Source organism: Hippopotamus amphibius, chromosome 4 (assembly GCF_030028045.1).
Source record: "Hippopotamus amphibius kiboko isolate mHipAmp2 chromosome 4, mHipAmp2.hap2, whole genome shotgun sequence".
Classification (NCBI taxonomy): domain Eukaryota; kingdom Metazoa; phylum Chordata; class Mammalia; order Artiodactyla; family Hippopotamidae; genus Hippopotamus; species Hippopotamus amphibius.
The window spans coordinates 71,507,889-71,523,000 of NC_080189.1; the positions used below are offsets into that span (position 1 = coordinate 71,507,889).

The following is a 15,112-nucleotide window of genomic DNA, read 5'->3' on the forward strand; positions in this document are numbered from 1 at the left end:
ATAAAAGATACAAAATATCTTCATGTACAAAAATGATCTTTAATGAAAGTCATTTGAGAACATTTAAGTAAACAGAAAGAGATACTATTCTCATGTATTGGAATACTCAGTGTTGTTAAGTTGTTAATTCTCCCCACATTGAGCTATAGATTCAGTCAAATTCTAATGAAAGTTTTAATGGAATTAGACAAACTAATTCTCAAATTTATGTGGAAGAGTAAAGGGCTAAGGAAAGAAAAAATAATGTTGAATAAAAAGGACAAAGTAGGAAGAATGACTTTATAACATACCTAGACATCTTATGAAATCATAATATTGTGCATTGGACCAAATGTACAAAACCAATTTTGACAAGACTGGATAGCCCAGAAAGCACCAATTTATACATGGAAACCAGATATATGACAGAGGTGACATTGTTCATCATCAGAGGGATAAGTTATTTAGTAAATGGCACTGGGACAAAAAGTTGAAATTGTATCCTACCTCATAAAAGCACAAAAGCAATTCCAGATTAATTAAGGATTTAAATTTGAAATGCAAATTAGAGAATATCTTATGATGTAGAGAATGGGAGAATTTTCTAAACAAAATACAAAAAAACCTCAAAGGAATGGGTTGATAATTATGAGAAATAATTAAAAATATTAAATTTAAAATTTGTACAGTGAAAGAGGAAAAAATTAATCAAAGAGTGCAGAAAGATATGTGACATAAATATGACAAAGGTCTAGCATTCAGGATAACAAAAAGAAAGACAAAAACCCAGTGGAAAACAGGATGAATAAAAAGAGTCAATTCTGATAAAGTGAAGTTCAAATGGCCACTAAAAACCAAAATAGTGATCAGGGAAATGCAAATTAAAACTAAATATTGTTCAATTTCATACACCCATCAGACTGACAAATAAAAAATTGAACAACACCAAGTGTTGGTGAGGATATAGAGCAGTATAAAATTTCACAGTACTGGGGAGTATAAGTTAGTACCATTTAAGTGAATCATTTATTCATACATACGTAGTCAAGTTGTGTATCTCATAAGGGCCCAGAAATTCCATTGGGAAATGTAATCCCATAAAGATACTCTCTCATTTTGTACACAAAGAGTCATGTACAGGAATGTTTATTTCATCATTGTTTATAATACTGAAAAACTGGAATCAAACTAAATGTCCATTAATAGGAAATTGGATAAATAGTTTGAGGTATTTTCATGCAATGGAATATTATGTGCTCTTAACAATAATGAACTAGGCATATTATATGTATGCATATATGTATATGTAATCACAGATGAATCTCAAAAATATGTTTAGACTGCTATGTGTTGTTTAGGGTTACATACATATGAAATAAAATCAGAGACATGCTTAAGAGTAATAAATACAAAATTCTTTGTGAAACTAGAAAAGGAATTAATGATAGGCAGGGTGTATATGTTGAATGGATAGCTCGGAGCAAAGTAGGATAAAACAAAGTGGAGATCACTCAATAGCAAGTATGGACCTTGGCAAGATAATTCCCCCAACAATACATTTTCAACTCCCAAATGGAACCTTAGCAAAACACAAAATCCTCTCCCGTTCTACAGATAGTCTTGAATTTTTTGGGTAAAGCATTCAGCCTGTGTCCACTTCTTGATATTATTTTAACATGTCTTTCTGTAATTGTTTTTTAAGTGTGGCACTTGAGTTTTCAGGAATGTTCTGAGTTGTGATTGATCATTGCACATGAATTTTGAATAGGGACATCTGTCTCTGCAGCATATTATGTCTACTGACATGCCATTTCTCAGCTTGACAGAGTACCTCTAGAGAGCATAGGTTTTAATAAAAGAGAATATGTGATTTTTTTCTTCCATAGAAAGTGGGTGGTATTACATTTTATAATGAAATAATGAATGGTTGAAATAACAGCTTACCCAACTTACTTTTTTAAATAAGACAAATATAAAACTAGAAATAATGCTTATTATTTTAGCCTTTATAATATTCACTCCAAAATAAATTTTAATAGGAGAATATTTACTAAATAAGTTTGCTTGTAGTCATAGTAAACAGTAACAAAAATGGCTTTCTCTTTTTCATCTAAAATTTTCTTTCTGTATCCTTTCCCCTTTCTTCATACTCTAAATTTCTTCTTGCATTCAGTTGTATGAGCAGACCTACATTTTGAAACATGTAATTTTTGAAAGCATATTGTAGTTTTTTATTACTCATTTTCAATTCATTTTGATACCATTATTCCCAGTCATTCAGTAATTATAGCACAATTCTAAAATAAATGGAGGTACAAAGATGAATGAATGAATTTTCTTTGGAATCTGCCCTAGAGGAGGCCCCAGTTTAGTGTGAGAACTAGAAAAAACACCCTCATCATGACAAGATGTGAGCCCTCAGGCAGAAGTAGGAATGAGGGCATGTGCGTGGAAGAAAAAGTAACAAGCTCTGCTTAAGTGGGGGACAGTAGGCAGGGGACAAAGACAGCTGATCCAAAAAAGTGAGTGTGAGCTTGCTAGCAGAAAAGGATGGGAGAAGGGACTGACAGGTGGAGCATGAAGTGCAGATGAGTAGAAGAGTGAAAAGTCTTGTCCAGTTGAAAGAAAAATGAGAAACGGCTTGTACCTGGAGTAGTGGATGTGGGGGGGGGGGGAGGTGAGGGAGGATGACAGATGAAACTGGAGAAGTGGAATTTTCATTTATACATAGGATCTATAGTCCTTTTCTTCCATTTTGATAATTTCTGCCTGGTTCTCATATCTTGTCTTACACTACCCCTCACCCCAAACATTTCTCAGTCTTTTGAACAGACTCACTGGTGGTTAATTTTCCTACTTCATTTTCTCCTTTCCTAAGAACTCCTTTTGACTGTTTTGGTCATTTCCAAATATGGGAATTAATTTCAGTTACTGCATTCAGAAGGTTTTATTAACACGTCTTACCTTCAGATCAACTAAATGGTTAGCCAATGTACTAATTAAAAGGAAACTTTTTACATAGTTCGCCATGTTAACAGTTCAAATCAAATTGATTAATTCATCTCCTTGCTTGGTTAATTTACCCATTCCAGAGGGAAGTTTAGTAAAGAAAATTTTGTGATGTGTATCTTCATGCAACTAGTTGACTTCAGTCCTTTTCCAGGTCTGTATCACTATACTTGCTTCATCCTACAATCAGGAAGGAACATCATCTTGAACTTTTCTTGGAAAAGTTCTCCTTTGAAGTATTCTGATTATCACTTAACCAGCCATTTCCCATTTTGGTAAATTTTCAGAGCATTTAGAAATCATATGCCACTTCCTTTGGCTTCAGGAAATTATCATTTTATTTCAGAACTCTGTGATCTGTGAAATGGGTGTTCAGTTACTTAAAACACTTCAAGATATTAGTTTTATGTCCAGAATGTTTGCCCTAAACAGTTCAAAGGTAAGTTTTGTTTGTTCACATTTAGCAACATTAAAAAAAAAACAAACTTTGAATGGACTGCTTTATTAAAATAATGGAAGAACTTAGTAGAGGAAGATCTCCCAGGGAAGAGGTTACAAAATATAAATAGCTCTGCTGAGAATGCAACAAAGTTCTCTATTGTGCTGTTGCCACAGCAGCACCAATAATTCAAAACAAGGAAATGGAGTCTCATGTTTAATATAATACAGACTTTTCCCTAGAACCTCTGTGGTCTAGGGTTTTTCAAGGATTGGAATGTTTATCTACATATGTCTAAATTTAGATGTGCCTTTTATGTAATGTGGTAAAACAAAAATACTTAAATTCTATATGATGCAGTTATTTCTTTAGCATTTTTTAAAATTGACTTTAAAACATCAGGAATTTTCCTTGCTGAAATAATGCCCTAGGACATCGTCAGTATGTGCTTATGGAGAGAGACATAATCTTTTGTGCATTTCACATTCTATTTTAAAAGGTCACTTTGAAAGGTATGAAGGAGGTGTTTGGTAATTCAAGAAAGAAAAATGATTTTTTTCTATTGAACATTTAACCACCATAAAAGCTGCCTCTGCTATAGAAGTAGGTAGTCTATTCTGAAAGTCCAAATCTAGAACTCAAAAATATGGATGTGGAAATTTTGGAGTTTAAAATAAACTTTGTCATTTTAGAAATAAATTTGAAAAATATTGAACTCCAATTTCAGGCATGTGTCAAATTTAATTCACGATTCAATAAAGCACAACTAAACTACAAAAAAAGAAAAAAGAAAAGAAAAACAGAGAAATTATCAATGTAAAAACATAATGTACTTTTTCCTAAACGTATTTGACCCAACATAGTCTAGATAGAGACCTTCTTTGAACTTTAAAATTTCGTTCTCCTTTGTTAATTACTTTGTCTTTCTGCCTGTCTGCCTGGCTTTCACACCACCAATTTTACCCTTGTTCTTACTCAAAAGTAAGTGTGTAGGCAAATCTGATTGTTATGTTATAATTATAAATGGAATGATCAGGGAAATTTTCATGCTCTGATCTTTTTCTACCCAGTGGCTTCATGATGAGGTTGATGCCAAATGTATATCCAGTATGTGTGTATATTCGCATTTTACCCATTTAATAAGGACAGTCGTTGCCTAGAAACTAGTTTTCTCAAAGGCTTAATTCATGTACTGTGTGTAAATTGGTCAAATATTATTTCTTGCATGAAAATTTTATTAAGGAATTATGACTTCATTTTTCACTTATCTCCTCTGTCTAGTGTTAGAGGGGAATTCTTAGTGTTGAAAGGGGAATTCTCAGAGGTTCAGGAGAATAATTATGAATCACCCTTAAAAATGATTGAAAGGTAAGAAGGGAAATAAAAATAAAATGAAAATGCATTCATCCATTCAGCAAATATTTGTTAAGGAACTACCTCTGTCAGATATGTTTCTAGGCACTGGGAATAAAGTATTGAAAAAGACAGACTAGCCTCATGAAACTTACACATAATAAATATTTAAAGAGGGATTTGGATAATAAAAGAACCTATTGAGATTTTCTAATATTGTTATGACTTTCCGCTCAATCATTTATTCATGCAGTATTTGCTCATGAGCAGATCAAAAATTTTATGTACTCTAATCTCCCTTTCTTTATCCAATTTTATCTTTTCCAATTTCTCAAAAGGAATATTTTAAAAATTAAATGGACTTCACATGTCACTTGAAAACAGAGTCAGGATTATCCATTTCAGGGTTTTGTTTTATTTTGCTATTTCCATCTGGACCTTCTTGATACTTTACTTTCAGGAAGATATGCCTGAGGAAGACCAAATTTGAGCTTATAGATGGAACAGAGCTTTGTCTGTAAGTCTGGAAGAGGATCAGGCAATTATATATGTTTCCTGAAGGATAATAAACTTTTTAGATGGTGACCATGTGTTTTGTGTTATTAGTAAGCAGCATAACTATTCACTGACTTCTATTAATAAATTTCTGTTAAGATGAGAATATTGCATGGGCTTTGTGGCCATTCTTCTTGTTCAGACTTACGCTTTGCGGAGCATGCTTTTATTGGTACTCTGTTTGAGAGAGGCCGATAAAGGCTTCCATGACTTCCAGTCTTCAAATGGTGAAAATTGAGCACCTGCTGAAGGATTTCAGGAAACCACTTACTTAATTGACTCTCTTTTCAAGTAAAACGTATTTCAAAGAATAATAGCCTAAGATTTGACTCCAGAGCTTCAGTGGAGATGAGAAATTCTTCTGGCTGAACTATATAGCTAATGTTCAATTGCCTTAGCTTCTATTGAACCATATTCTAAACACCTTCCTTTGTAACCATCACCTTGTGCAGAAGTCTATATTTTTAGCCTTTAAGCAGAGCTCAAGCACTGTATTTAGACATCTGACTTGAAGACTAAAATTTGCTCAGTGAGCAGAACAAATGTTCAGAAAATAACATTTCAAGGTTAGAGTTAGTGTCCTGAATAAAATTCCTTTTCTTCTTTTTCTCCCTATTGAATATAACATAAATAATGTACCCTGACTCGCTTTCCAGATTAAAAAATCAGAGAATAACAGTGAACTTGGAGAGGGAAGAAGGAGTAATTAAAAATTGAAGGGGCTACTGCTGAAAAATTGTTTTCCTGAATCTAAGTACAAGTTTTACTCCTGATTCAATAGGATTATGAATCCTAAAAGGATTTTAAAAACTGTATAGTAAAACTGCTGGAAAAAAGGCCAAAATGAGCCTACAGCCACCTTTAAATATATTGAAAGAACACACACACACACACACACACACACACACACACCCCGAAAAGGTTTTATAATATCCCTCTCAGAATGGGGAGGAGAAAACTATTTAAATATTGTTTTTGACTAGTTATAATAATTGTAGGTTTCAGTTTGGGGCCATTTACAATTGCCAGTCGCTATATGAAGGCCTTTTATATAATTGACCTTATTGAATATTCACAGCAATTCTGTGAAATAGGCATTATAAGCTCCATTTTATAAATGAGAAATAAAGGCCAGAGTGTTTAATGATATTCCTAAGACAATATAGTTAGTGTTAATATGTTATGGATATTTCTCAGGAAAATCCTGATGTGGTGGCCAAGGCTCCCTAGTGTTGAGAAATGAAAATATTTCATTTCTTAGGGGAATAGATGAGAGTGATACACCATGATTATTTTTCTTAAACAAGACATTGCAAGGTCCCAGGACCCGTTCCAAAAAGGAAAGTCACGTATTTGCATTGAGGGAAAGGGATTATCACTTGGTGAAAACGTCTTGAAGAGTTCAGTTCACTTCGACTGTATGTGACTTGATGAGAAACTTATCCCTTTATATCCCACAGGCAAAAGGATGTTGTAACTGCATTGTGCAGTGAGTCTATAACTAAATGGGGCCTGGGCACTCCCTCTTCTTTGTTGCCTGGTTGAGGGCATGACTTCACTTAGTGTAGCACCGTCTCCTCGTGAGCAGCACCAGGACTGTTTGAATGATAAAATTTTCTCACTCTTGGAATTAGAGCCGAAAGAATTGTTAGAAGTTCTGGATAATTTTTAAGCACTAGTTTTAGAAAGGAATAAAGAGCATGTGAAACCCTTTGACCTTTATCTGAAGCTTGACGTCCTAATGCGCAAAATACATTTCAGCCCAACATAGGGAGACATTTCGTAGTGGGGCATAGTAATAATGTAAGGAGAGAGAGAGAGTAAATCAAAGGTGAGCTGGAGATTTCCTTTTAAACTTGGTGGAATACCAAGTTTATGTAGCAGAAAGTACAACAGCTGACTGTTATCTGGTGAAATGATTATCATTGCTCTTTGCAGAATGGATTGTCGGTACACGTGGCCATATGTCTTCATTCTTTATTTACACTTCCAAAGGATAGCACTGAATTTTTATGTCAAGTATGCTGTATTGCTCTAAAACAGAGATTTTCAAGTACTGAGATATAAGTCCATTTAGTCACTGAGTCAGACTTTTTCAGAACTTTTGGAGTTATCACCATTATTTATTGATGGGGACACTCAGCCTGGGGAATTAAATGATTTGTTCAAAGGGAAACCATAGTAAATGGTAAGCTCAGCCATGTAATACTTTGAATTTTGGAAAAGTATTAAAAACAAATCAGAACAAACCTCCTCTCAATTCCCATGTTTGTGGAGTATTCCACCTACCCCTCCACCATCCCAGGCAAAATGAGGAGATAGAAAACCATTACTGTGACAGTTTTACAGATATCTGTTCAAACCCTGCCTCATTCACTAACTATACAGCTTGGCCAACATACCCAACCTTCATTTTCTTACGTGCTACTATGATCTTATGTACGTGAATTGAAAGAAGTCTGGGAAGCTCCCACTTAACTATCAAATATTTTTGCAGTGTAGGATTATGAGGCATTTCTTACTTTTGTCCTCATATATTTTTTGTATTATTTGATTTTGTCATCAAATGTTATTTGTAGGATAATTAAGACTACCCCTTTAAAATCAATACAAATAATTATGAATTTTATTTGGCATTTACAAATAATATGTAAGATGTCAATTTAAACACACACACACACGTTTATATTACTCCTATTTCATATGTTTAGATCTTGTGTCCTGACTCTTGGTTCAGAAAAGATGGCCTCAGTTATATATTCAATTGCATACTTTTTCCAATTATTTATTAGCTCTTATTTAACCTTTCACTGTAGTCACTACAGAGGAGAAAAGCATGTTTATTTCTCATTTTTAATCTCCTTAATTTCATGATCCTCAAGGATTTTGTTCTTTAAGTTGTCTGTAATTTTAAGACTACCACAGGTGAACTATCTGGATTTCAAAAGAAACCTCTCTGTATAGTGCTGGACATTGGCACTACAGAATTATCTGTAGTCAGTTCTGGTCCTCCTTTTACCAAATATAAGCATTTAGTCAATTTACCTAGTCTTTGGATAAATTAGTCTCTCCATCTGTAAAATAAATATAAGAAATCCGAACCTTCAGGATTGTTGTGATAATTAAATGAGTTAAAAGTTTCAAGCATCTGGTATTATGGAGACTAGATGAAGATGCATTACTTTCTCTTTCACTTGATTTAAATCTAGTACTCAGCATTGCTATTGTCCCAGGTAAAATTTTGCTTATTAGTTTTGTGGTAAATTGGATGTGAATTGTAGCAGTCTATTTTTCAGTAATTGAATCTCTTGTGAAGTAACTAAAAAGATGACCAGCTGACAATCTTTTTTTCATTAACATGAGGCTGATTTCAGCCTAAATATTCTGGGTTGGTAGGCAGGCTTCACTTTATCAAGGAAAAAAACAAAAATTCACAAAGCTAAAGTGACAATAACATAAAATTGGTCCATAGATCAATTAAAGGGCACTGTGATACATGAGATTCTAGCACTTGTGAAAAGTACAGATATTTTTGCAAATATTTTTGATGTCTTCAGATTTATTTTTTTGCCCTGGTGTTCAAAGTAGAAAACTTGCTTTTAAAAAAAGATAATGGTACTGATGAACTCAGTGACAAGAACAAGGACGCAGATGCAGAGAATGGACTGGAGAACTCGAGGTTTGGGGGGGCGGGGAGTGAGGGGGAAGCTGAGACAAAGCGAGAGAGTAGCACAGACATATATATACTACCAACTGTAAAATAGATAGCCAGTGGGAAGTTGTTGTATAACAAAGGGAGTTCAACTCGAAGATGGAAGATGCCTTAGAGGACTGGGACTGGGAGGGTGGGGGGGACTCGAGGGGGGGGGGAGCTGAGGGAGGGAGGGAATACGGGGATATGTGTATAAAAACAGATGATTGAACTTGGTGTACCCCCCAAAAATAATAAATAAATAAATAAATAAAATTTAAAAAAAATAAAGATAAAAAGTAGAATATAAAATTTATCTATAATCATACCATTCAGAAATATAATCCCTCTTCACATTTTGGGCTTTTTAAAAAATTCTGTTTTGTATCTACTATATGGGTACGTTTTATATGGGAAGTGTGAAGGTGTGAGTGGAGTGTGTGTTTATGTTCCAAGATATGGATAATAATACATACATGTTTTGTATCTTTTTCCCTTACTCAACATTGTATTATGAACATTTTACTGTCATTAAATATTTTTAATGTCATGATTTATAGAAGTTGTATTATAATCCATCCTATAATTATACCATAATTTCCTTTATTATTCATCTTATATTCAGGATATAGACAGTTTGCAGTTGTTCAAATTTTAAAATAACAATGAGATAGACATTCACTTACATAAATCAACATCCACATCTTTAAATTTTTTTCTTCAGAAGTGATTCCTAGAAACACCATCACTCTCAAATAGTGTGAACTTTTAAATAAATTCTTGATATACTGTGATAATTTTTTTCTCCAGGAAAGGTGTACCAATTTACACTCCTGTCAGTAGTATATGAGAGTCCTTTTCACATCATATACTGTCATCATCATGTATTAGCATCAATTGATAGGTAAAAATGTTAATCTTTAATAATTTGTATTTATTTGATCACTATTGAAGTTGAATACTTTGTGTTATATTTATTGAGGGAGACACACACACACACACAAACACACCCATACCCACACCCACACATACACATGGACCCCAGGATGGTCTCCCTTTCTTTTCAGCAAGCATTAGATATATTGTATTCTTATGGCAACCATAAAAAAGTATTTGAATATATGTCAATAAGCAAGATCTAGGCTAAAATAATCACTTTAGCAGCAAGTTTAATCAAATGCTTGAAGCATTTTAAAGAGACTACATTTGAGTTGCTTTCCTCAGAAAGACGTGTTGCATGATACTAGGCTTATAAGATAACTTTTCATATCTCCTTTTATACTGGGCCATTGGTAATTTTGTCATTTACTCTGGGTTCCCCAATAATGTTGAACTAGCAACTTTTGTGAGCTCTGGCTATCTAATAAAGGAGATAAAATAATGACCTATATATCTGGAACACAAGGTAATGAATCCTATTACTTGGGTACAACCCTCTTCTTATCTGCAGGCGGCTTAATTTTTACATCTGATCTTTAGCCAGTGCTCGAGATGGAGCAGAATTGAGTATTTGAGAGATATTTCATTTGTTTGTCCATTTCAACTGTGGTCCTTTCTGAATATCTTCAAAGAGCTTTTCATAGTTACTTTCCTCTGATTTTTTTTTTTTACCTAAAAACTTTCTAGCAGTTATTTCTTTCTGTAAAACCGTAGTTCATTTTGGGAAAATTAGAAAATACTGAACAGTAAAATAGAAAAAAAATATTCATGGAGAATTCCTGAGTCTATTCTGTATCATTATCTATAAATGTTTTTACAAGATGAGACCCAAGTCTCGGGTCACCTGCGTGTTATGCTGAATATTGTATCTTTGATAATACATATTTTGTAAACGTCATTACAGTATTTTTTTTATTGAGCAGCTAATACCTAGAGCAGAGCTCATGTCAGCCTGCAGACAAATTTTATGTAATCTGAAGAGTGTTTGCTAGTGTTTTTACAAAGGAGATTTCACATAAAAATCCAGTTATTTTCTCTTGAAAGATGGGAAGCCCTGCAGTGCTCAAAATATGCTTGTCCACAGTTAGTGGGAGCCAGTTATGGCTGCTAATGGTTCTTGGGTGGCAATGTTTTGTACGTTGCAATTTTTGGAGTTGGAGCAACAGATAAAAAGTATTTTATTTCATTAAAATGTGTCTCAGGTCCTGCATTTTCTTCTCATTTATTGCAGATATTTATACCTAGAAAACTGTTTACAGCTTCCTCAGAGGACATTTAATTTTCCCTCATCCAGAGGCATTTATCTACAACTTTGTCCTGTGTTTTAATTGCTCAACTCCAGAGGAAGAGAATCATCCGGGCCAGGGCCTCACATTGTGGAAGTATCTGTATCTGTATCCGGTAAACTGGCTGCATTCCAGACAGAATAATTTATCTACAAACGAAACACCAGCTACTTCCCACACGTCCTCTGATTGCATTAAATATCACTCCCTTTCCCACCCAACTGATGGAGTTTGTGTAGAGTATGGAGCTGACACACATTTTCTTTCCTCCCCCTCTTCATTTTGTTGAATCGCTAGTTTCTGTCATCTGTTAGGCTTCTTATTAATACTAATAAAATGTTCATTCATTAACTGTCTCACATCTACGAACTAGATATCATCACTGTCTTTCCCCTCAAGTTATGCTGTTTTTATAAAGTCGTGCTCTAGCAGGGAAGTGAGCTGGAAAACTGATTTTCTCTCTGTAGCATCAGGTACTATTTAACCAGTGGGAGGGACTGATAAAATTAGCAAGTTGACTAACCACTTCCCTTCCTTGTGGCTCTTTAATATTATAACGGATACAGAAAAGTTCAGAAGGACTGGGCTCGTTTTCGAAACCACAGCACACTTTGGCAAAGAGGGAATGCACAACAGAACGGGTAAGTTTCTTTCTTTTAATCTTTTAAGAGAACTGTGAAAAAGATATTGGGGTGGAAGTTTTAAAGTTTTATTACGCAAATAGTCTTTAGTAATTTGCAGGCTGTGGAAAGATAAACCTGTTACGAGGAGGGAAGCAAAAGTTTTTCCAGTCAGCAGCCGATCAGCAGCCGTAGCTCTAACAACAACAAACATTCGAGTGAGCAAAAGATTCAACTCCGGGAATATCTTTATTGTTCCAGGTAGACAAGACTAAAATATTCTGAGGGGAGGAGTCTTTTATTTGTAAAATTTTTGACAAGTAAGTTCCTGAACCCTCAGTTCTTGAAATCCAGACTTTGGAACTGTCAGTAGAGGCATTGACTTACTAAACTCAAATGTCCTTCTGGATCCAGGAACAGCTTAAGATCTAAGGTTATCTTCTCTGTGGTTGAAATGTTTATTGCTTTTAACTTTTTATTATGGAAAATCTCAAACACAAGCAAAAGTAGAGTGAACAGTGTATAGATTCCTCATGCACCTATTACACAGCTTGAAGAGTTCTGAAGTCAGCACCCATGCTGTTTCTTCCACAGCTCTGTGGCACTTTAGTCTAGTTGAATTGCAACATTTGAAATGCACCCAATGTGAACATTAAATGAAAGTGAGTGGGAATCTCCTAACGGCTCATACCAGCTCAGTAATGTAAGTTTTAGAGAAATATTATTACAGAAAATTCAATTTTGAATCAGAGAAAGCAAGACCAGTTTTCCAGCGGTTGCTTTACCAGTAGGAGTGGTAGTAGAGGATAGTAATTCAGATCATGGACTCTGGAGCCAGACTGTTTGGGGTCAAATTTTGGTTTCATTGCAATTCAGTGTCCTTGTGGAAGTTTCACAATGTTTCTATACCTCTGTTTCCTCACCTGACAAATGGAGGTTAGGAGACAGACAGTGCCTGTAAAGACTTTGCAAATTGCTGAGAGTGTGTGCTCACTGTAAAGTTAGTCCCACAGCTGTTTGCTGAAATTATGAGGGATAGTGGGAATGAGATGTGTTCAAGCAAAAGCATATTTGAGTATACTTGGATGTCTCCTGACCATGGTTTTTCTCCTGGTTATTTGATGATGTGAGGCCAAGAAAAATCTCCACTGAGATCTGTTTCTAGCTCCTGGGTCCTGAAAACTCTTCCCCACCAACTCTGAATTAGTTCTCTCTGAAAAGAACGTCAAAGCTGGTCTTGTCTATTCTCTCACTTTGAAGATGAAGGAGTAGAAACTTGTCTAAGCTCACAGAGCAGGGAATAGTCGATCTGAGAGAAGAGTCATGAGCTCCTCTAACCTCTGCAAAGGGGTGTGTTGTAGTGGGGTTTAGGCAGCCCTGCTGGGCCTGGGATGCTGCCTCCCATCTGAGCTCATGTCCTTTCCTCTCAGAGACAGAGCTCTCCAGGCTTGACTCCACCTTCCAGGGCCAAACCTGCCCAGATACTTTTTTCACTAGCAATGAGAGTGGACAAATTGTAAAGATGGTAACAAATGGGGAGGTGAGGACCTTCCCTACTCTGTTACTTCTCCATAGTCTTAACACAAATACTAATGGCTGCTGTTATTGAGCATTTACTATGTGCCTGATACTACACTGGATGATGTTTTTATAGCTAACATATATAATGTAGATAAGGGAGGCACAGTGATTAAGCAATTCACTTTGATTACCCAGCTAATAAGAGACAGCCAGGATTTTGTTCTAGTTCTGTCTGACTTAACCACTTCTTAGAGCATTTGTCCATAAGAAATCTGTTTATTCATACATGTGCAATGAAAATACATCCGCAATTTTGCTTGTGGCCTTCCTGAAGGTAGAAGTCATCAGTAATCCTTTAAAGCAAGTTGAATGGAAGAGCTTTTGTCTAGTAAGAGTTTTCCCACAGTGAATTATCATAATGCCTAATTATAAGCTGGAAATTTGTCAGAAATCTTGACAAATACAGAGGCTAGTGGGGGTTGGGGTGGAGTTACCACTGTAATGAAGTAAATATGGAACTGAGAGGGTAAAAAAAGAAATGCTCTGTTACTAAATTAACCATGCCTCAGTGGTAGATTTTGTTTTTAAGGCCATTTGTCTCTCTTGAGTTTTTGTAAACGATAGGTAAAATTCATTTAAGTCAGTTTTCTAGAACATGCAGTGCTGTTGTAAAACAAATGATAAACACGGTGATGCGCTGCAGAAATAAAAATTGGCTGAATCTTCTGGGAGGTACTGCAGAGAACTGGGACATGCACAGTCATATGTTTTAGAAACCTGGAATTAACTTTCAGTGCTTTTTCTTTTAGATTACTGGTACAACTGTAAAAATAGAACCAAACGTGTGAATGAAGGGAGAGGTGAATTTCACAACTTGGGAGAATTTTTTTTCTTTTCAGTGGAGTAATGGTGCTTAAACTAAGTTTTCTTCACTGAAAGGGACACCGTCTGGAATTTCCAGCTAAAAATGAAAACAGATATAAAATGATTGACTTCTCTTATCAGGCAGTTGGATACATTCAGCAGTCTTTCATCTTTACTTTTATCTTTCCTTCATTGACTACAGTACTTTTGTCATCTTGGTAAAGTCAGCCAAGCTTTCCTTATAGAAACATTGGAAGATATTTGAAATCCTGCTCTCTTTTTGCAGAGAAGTGGGGGGATAAATGGAGTTAAGGCTACAAGTGGGGAGGGAGTGAAGTGGAAGGGATCGTTATTATAAAGCGTTCTTGGAGACACTCTGGAGAAAGCAAAGACACAGTTTAGTACTGGCGACTGCAGACCATTCTTTCCAGAATCATTCTATTAACTGTGTTGCTTTTTTTGGTTTTGCTTTTGGTTTTTCCCTCTAATGTCTTTACCTCATAAGAACACATGATTCACAACTAGAAAAGTAGGATTCTGGTATGGAAATTTCTGTATCCATCTATGGTTAGAAACAGGTTCAGAAGTGCCATTTAGCTTGTCAGAGTCCCCTTTATGCACTAATGTAATTTCTGATGGGCTTGGTCACCCCCGTTGGATGACTGAATATTAATGCTCCCATGGTCCCAAATCCTGCATTTCTGTCCTATTATTTAACATTAATCCTGCTTTTATGTCACTGCTGTTTGGGGATTAAATGTTTTATTAAAAGTCTTAAATAACTAACACATTGTTTTTCCTTGAGATGAGTTCTCTCCTTTTTGTTCCTTCAGCCATTTAGTCACCATTTTTTAGT

At 35.2% G+C, this 15,112-nt stretch overlaps 1 protein-coding gene across 4 annotated transcripts in view; it reads left to right on the forward strand.

Moving 5' to 3' along the window:
* The first annotated feature begins 11,845 nt into the window (after positions 1–11,845).
* The window catches only part of HDAC9 (histone deacetylase 9), a 719,791-nt gene continuing 716,524 nt past the window's right edge, over positions 11,846–15,112 (forward strand). For all 4 annotated transcript variants that reach the window (XM_057730709.1, XM_057730710.1, XM_057730712.1 and 1 more), the window contains exon 1: positions 11,846–11,892. In XM_057730709.1, the coding sequence (XP_057586692.1) occupies positions 11,877–11,892 (16 nt within the window). In that variant the 5' untranslated portion in view covers positions 11,846–11,876. The remainder of the gene's footprint in view (positions 11,893–15,112) is intronic.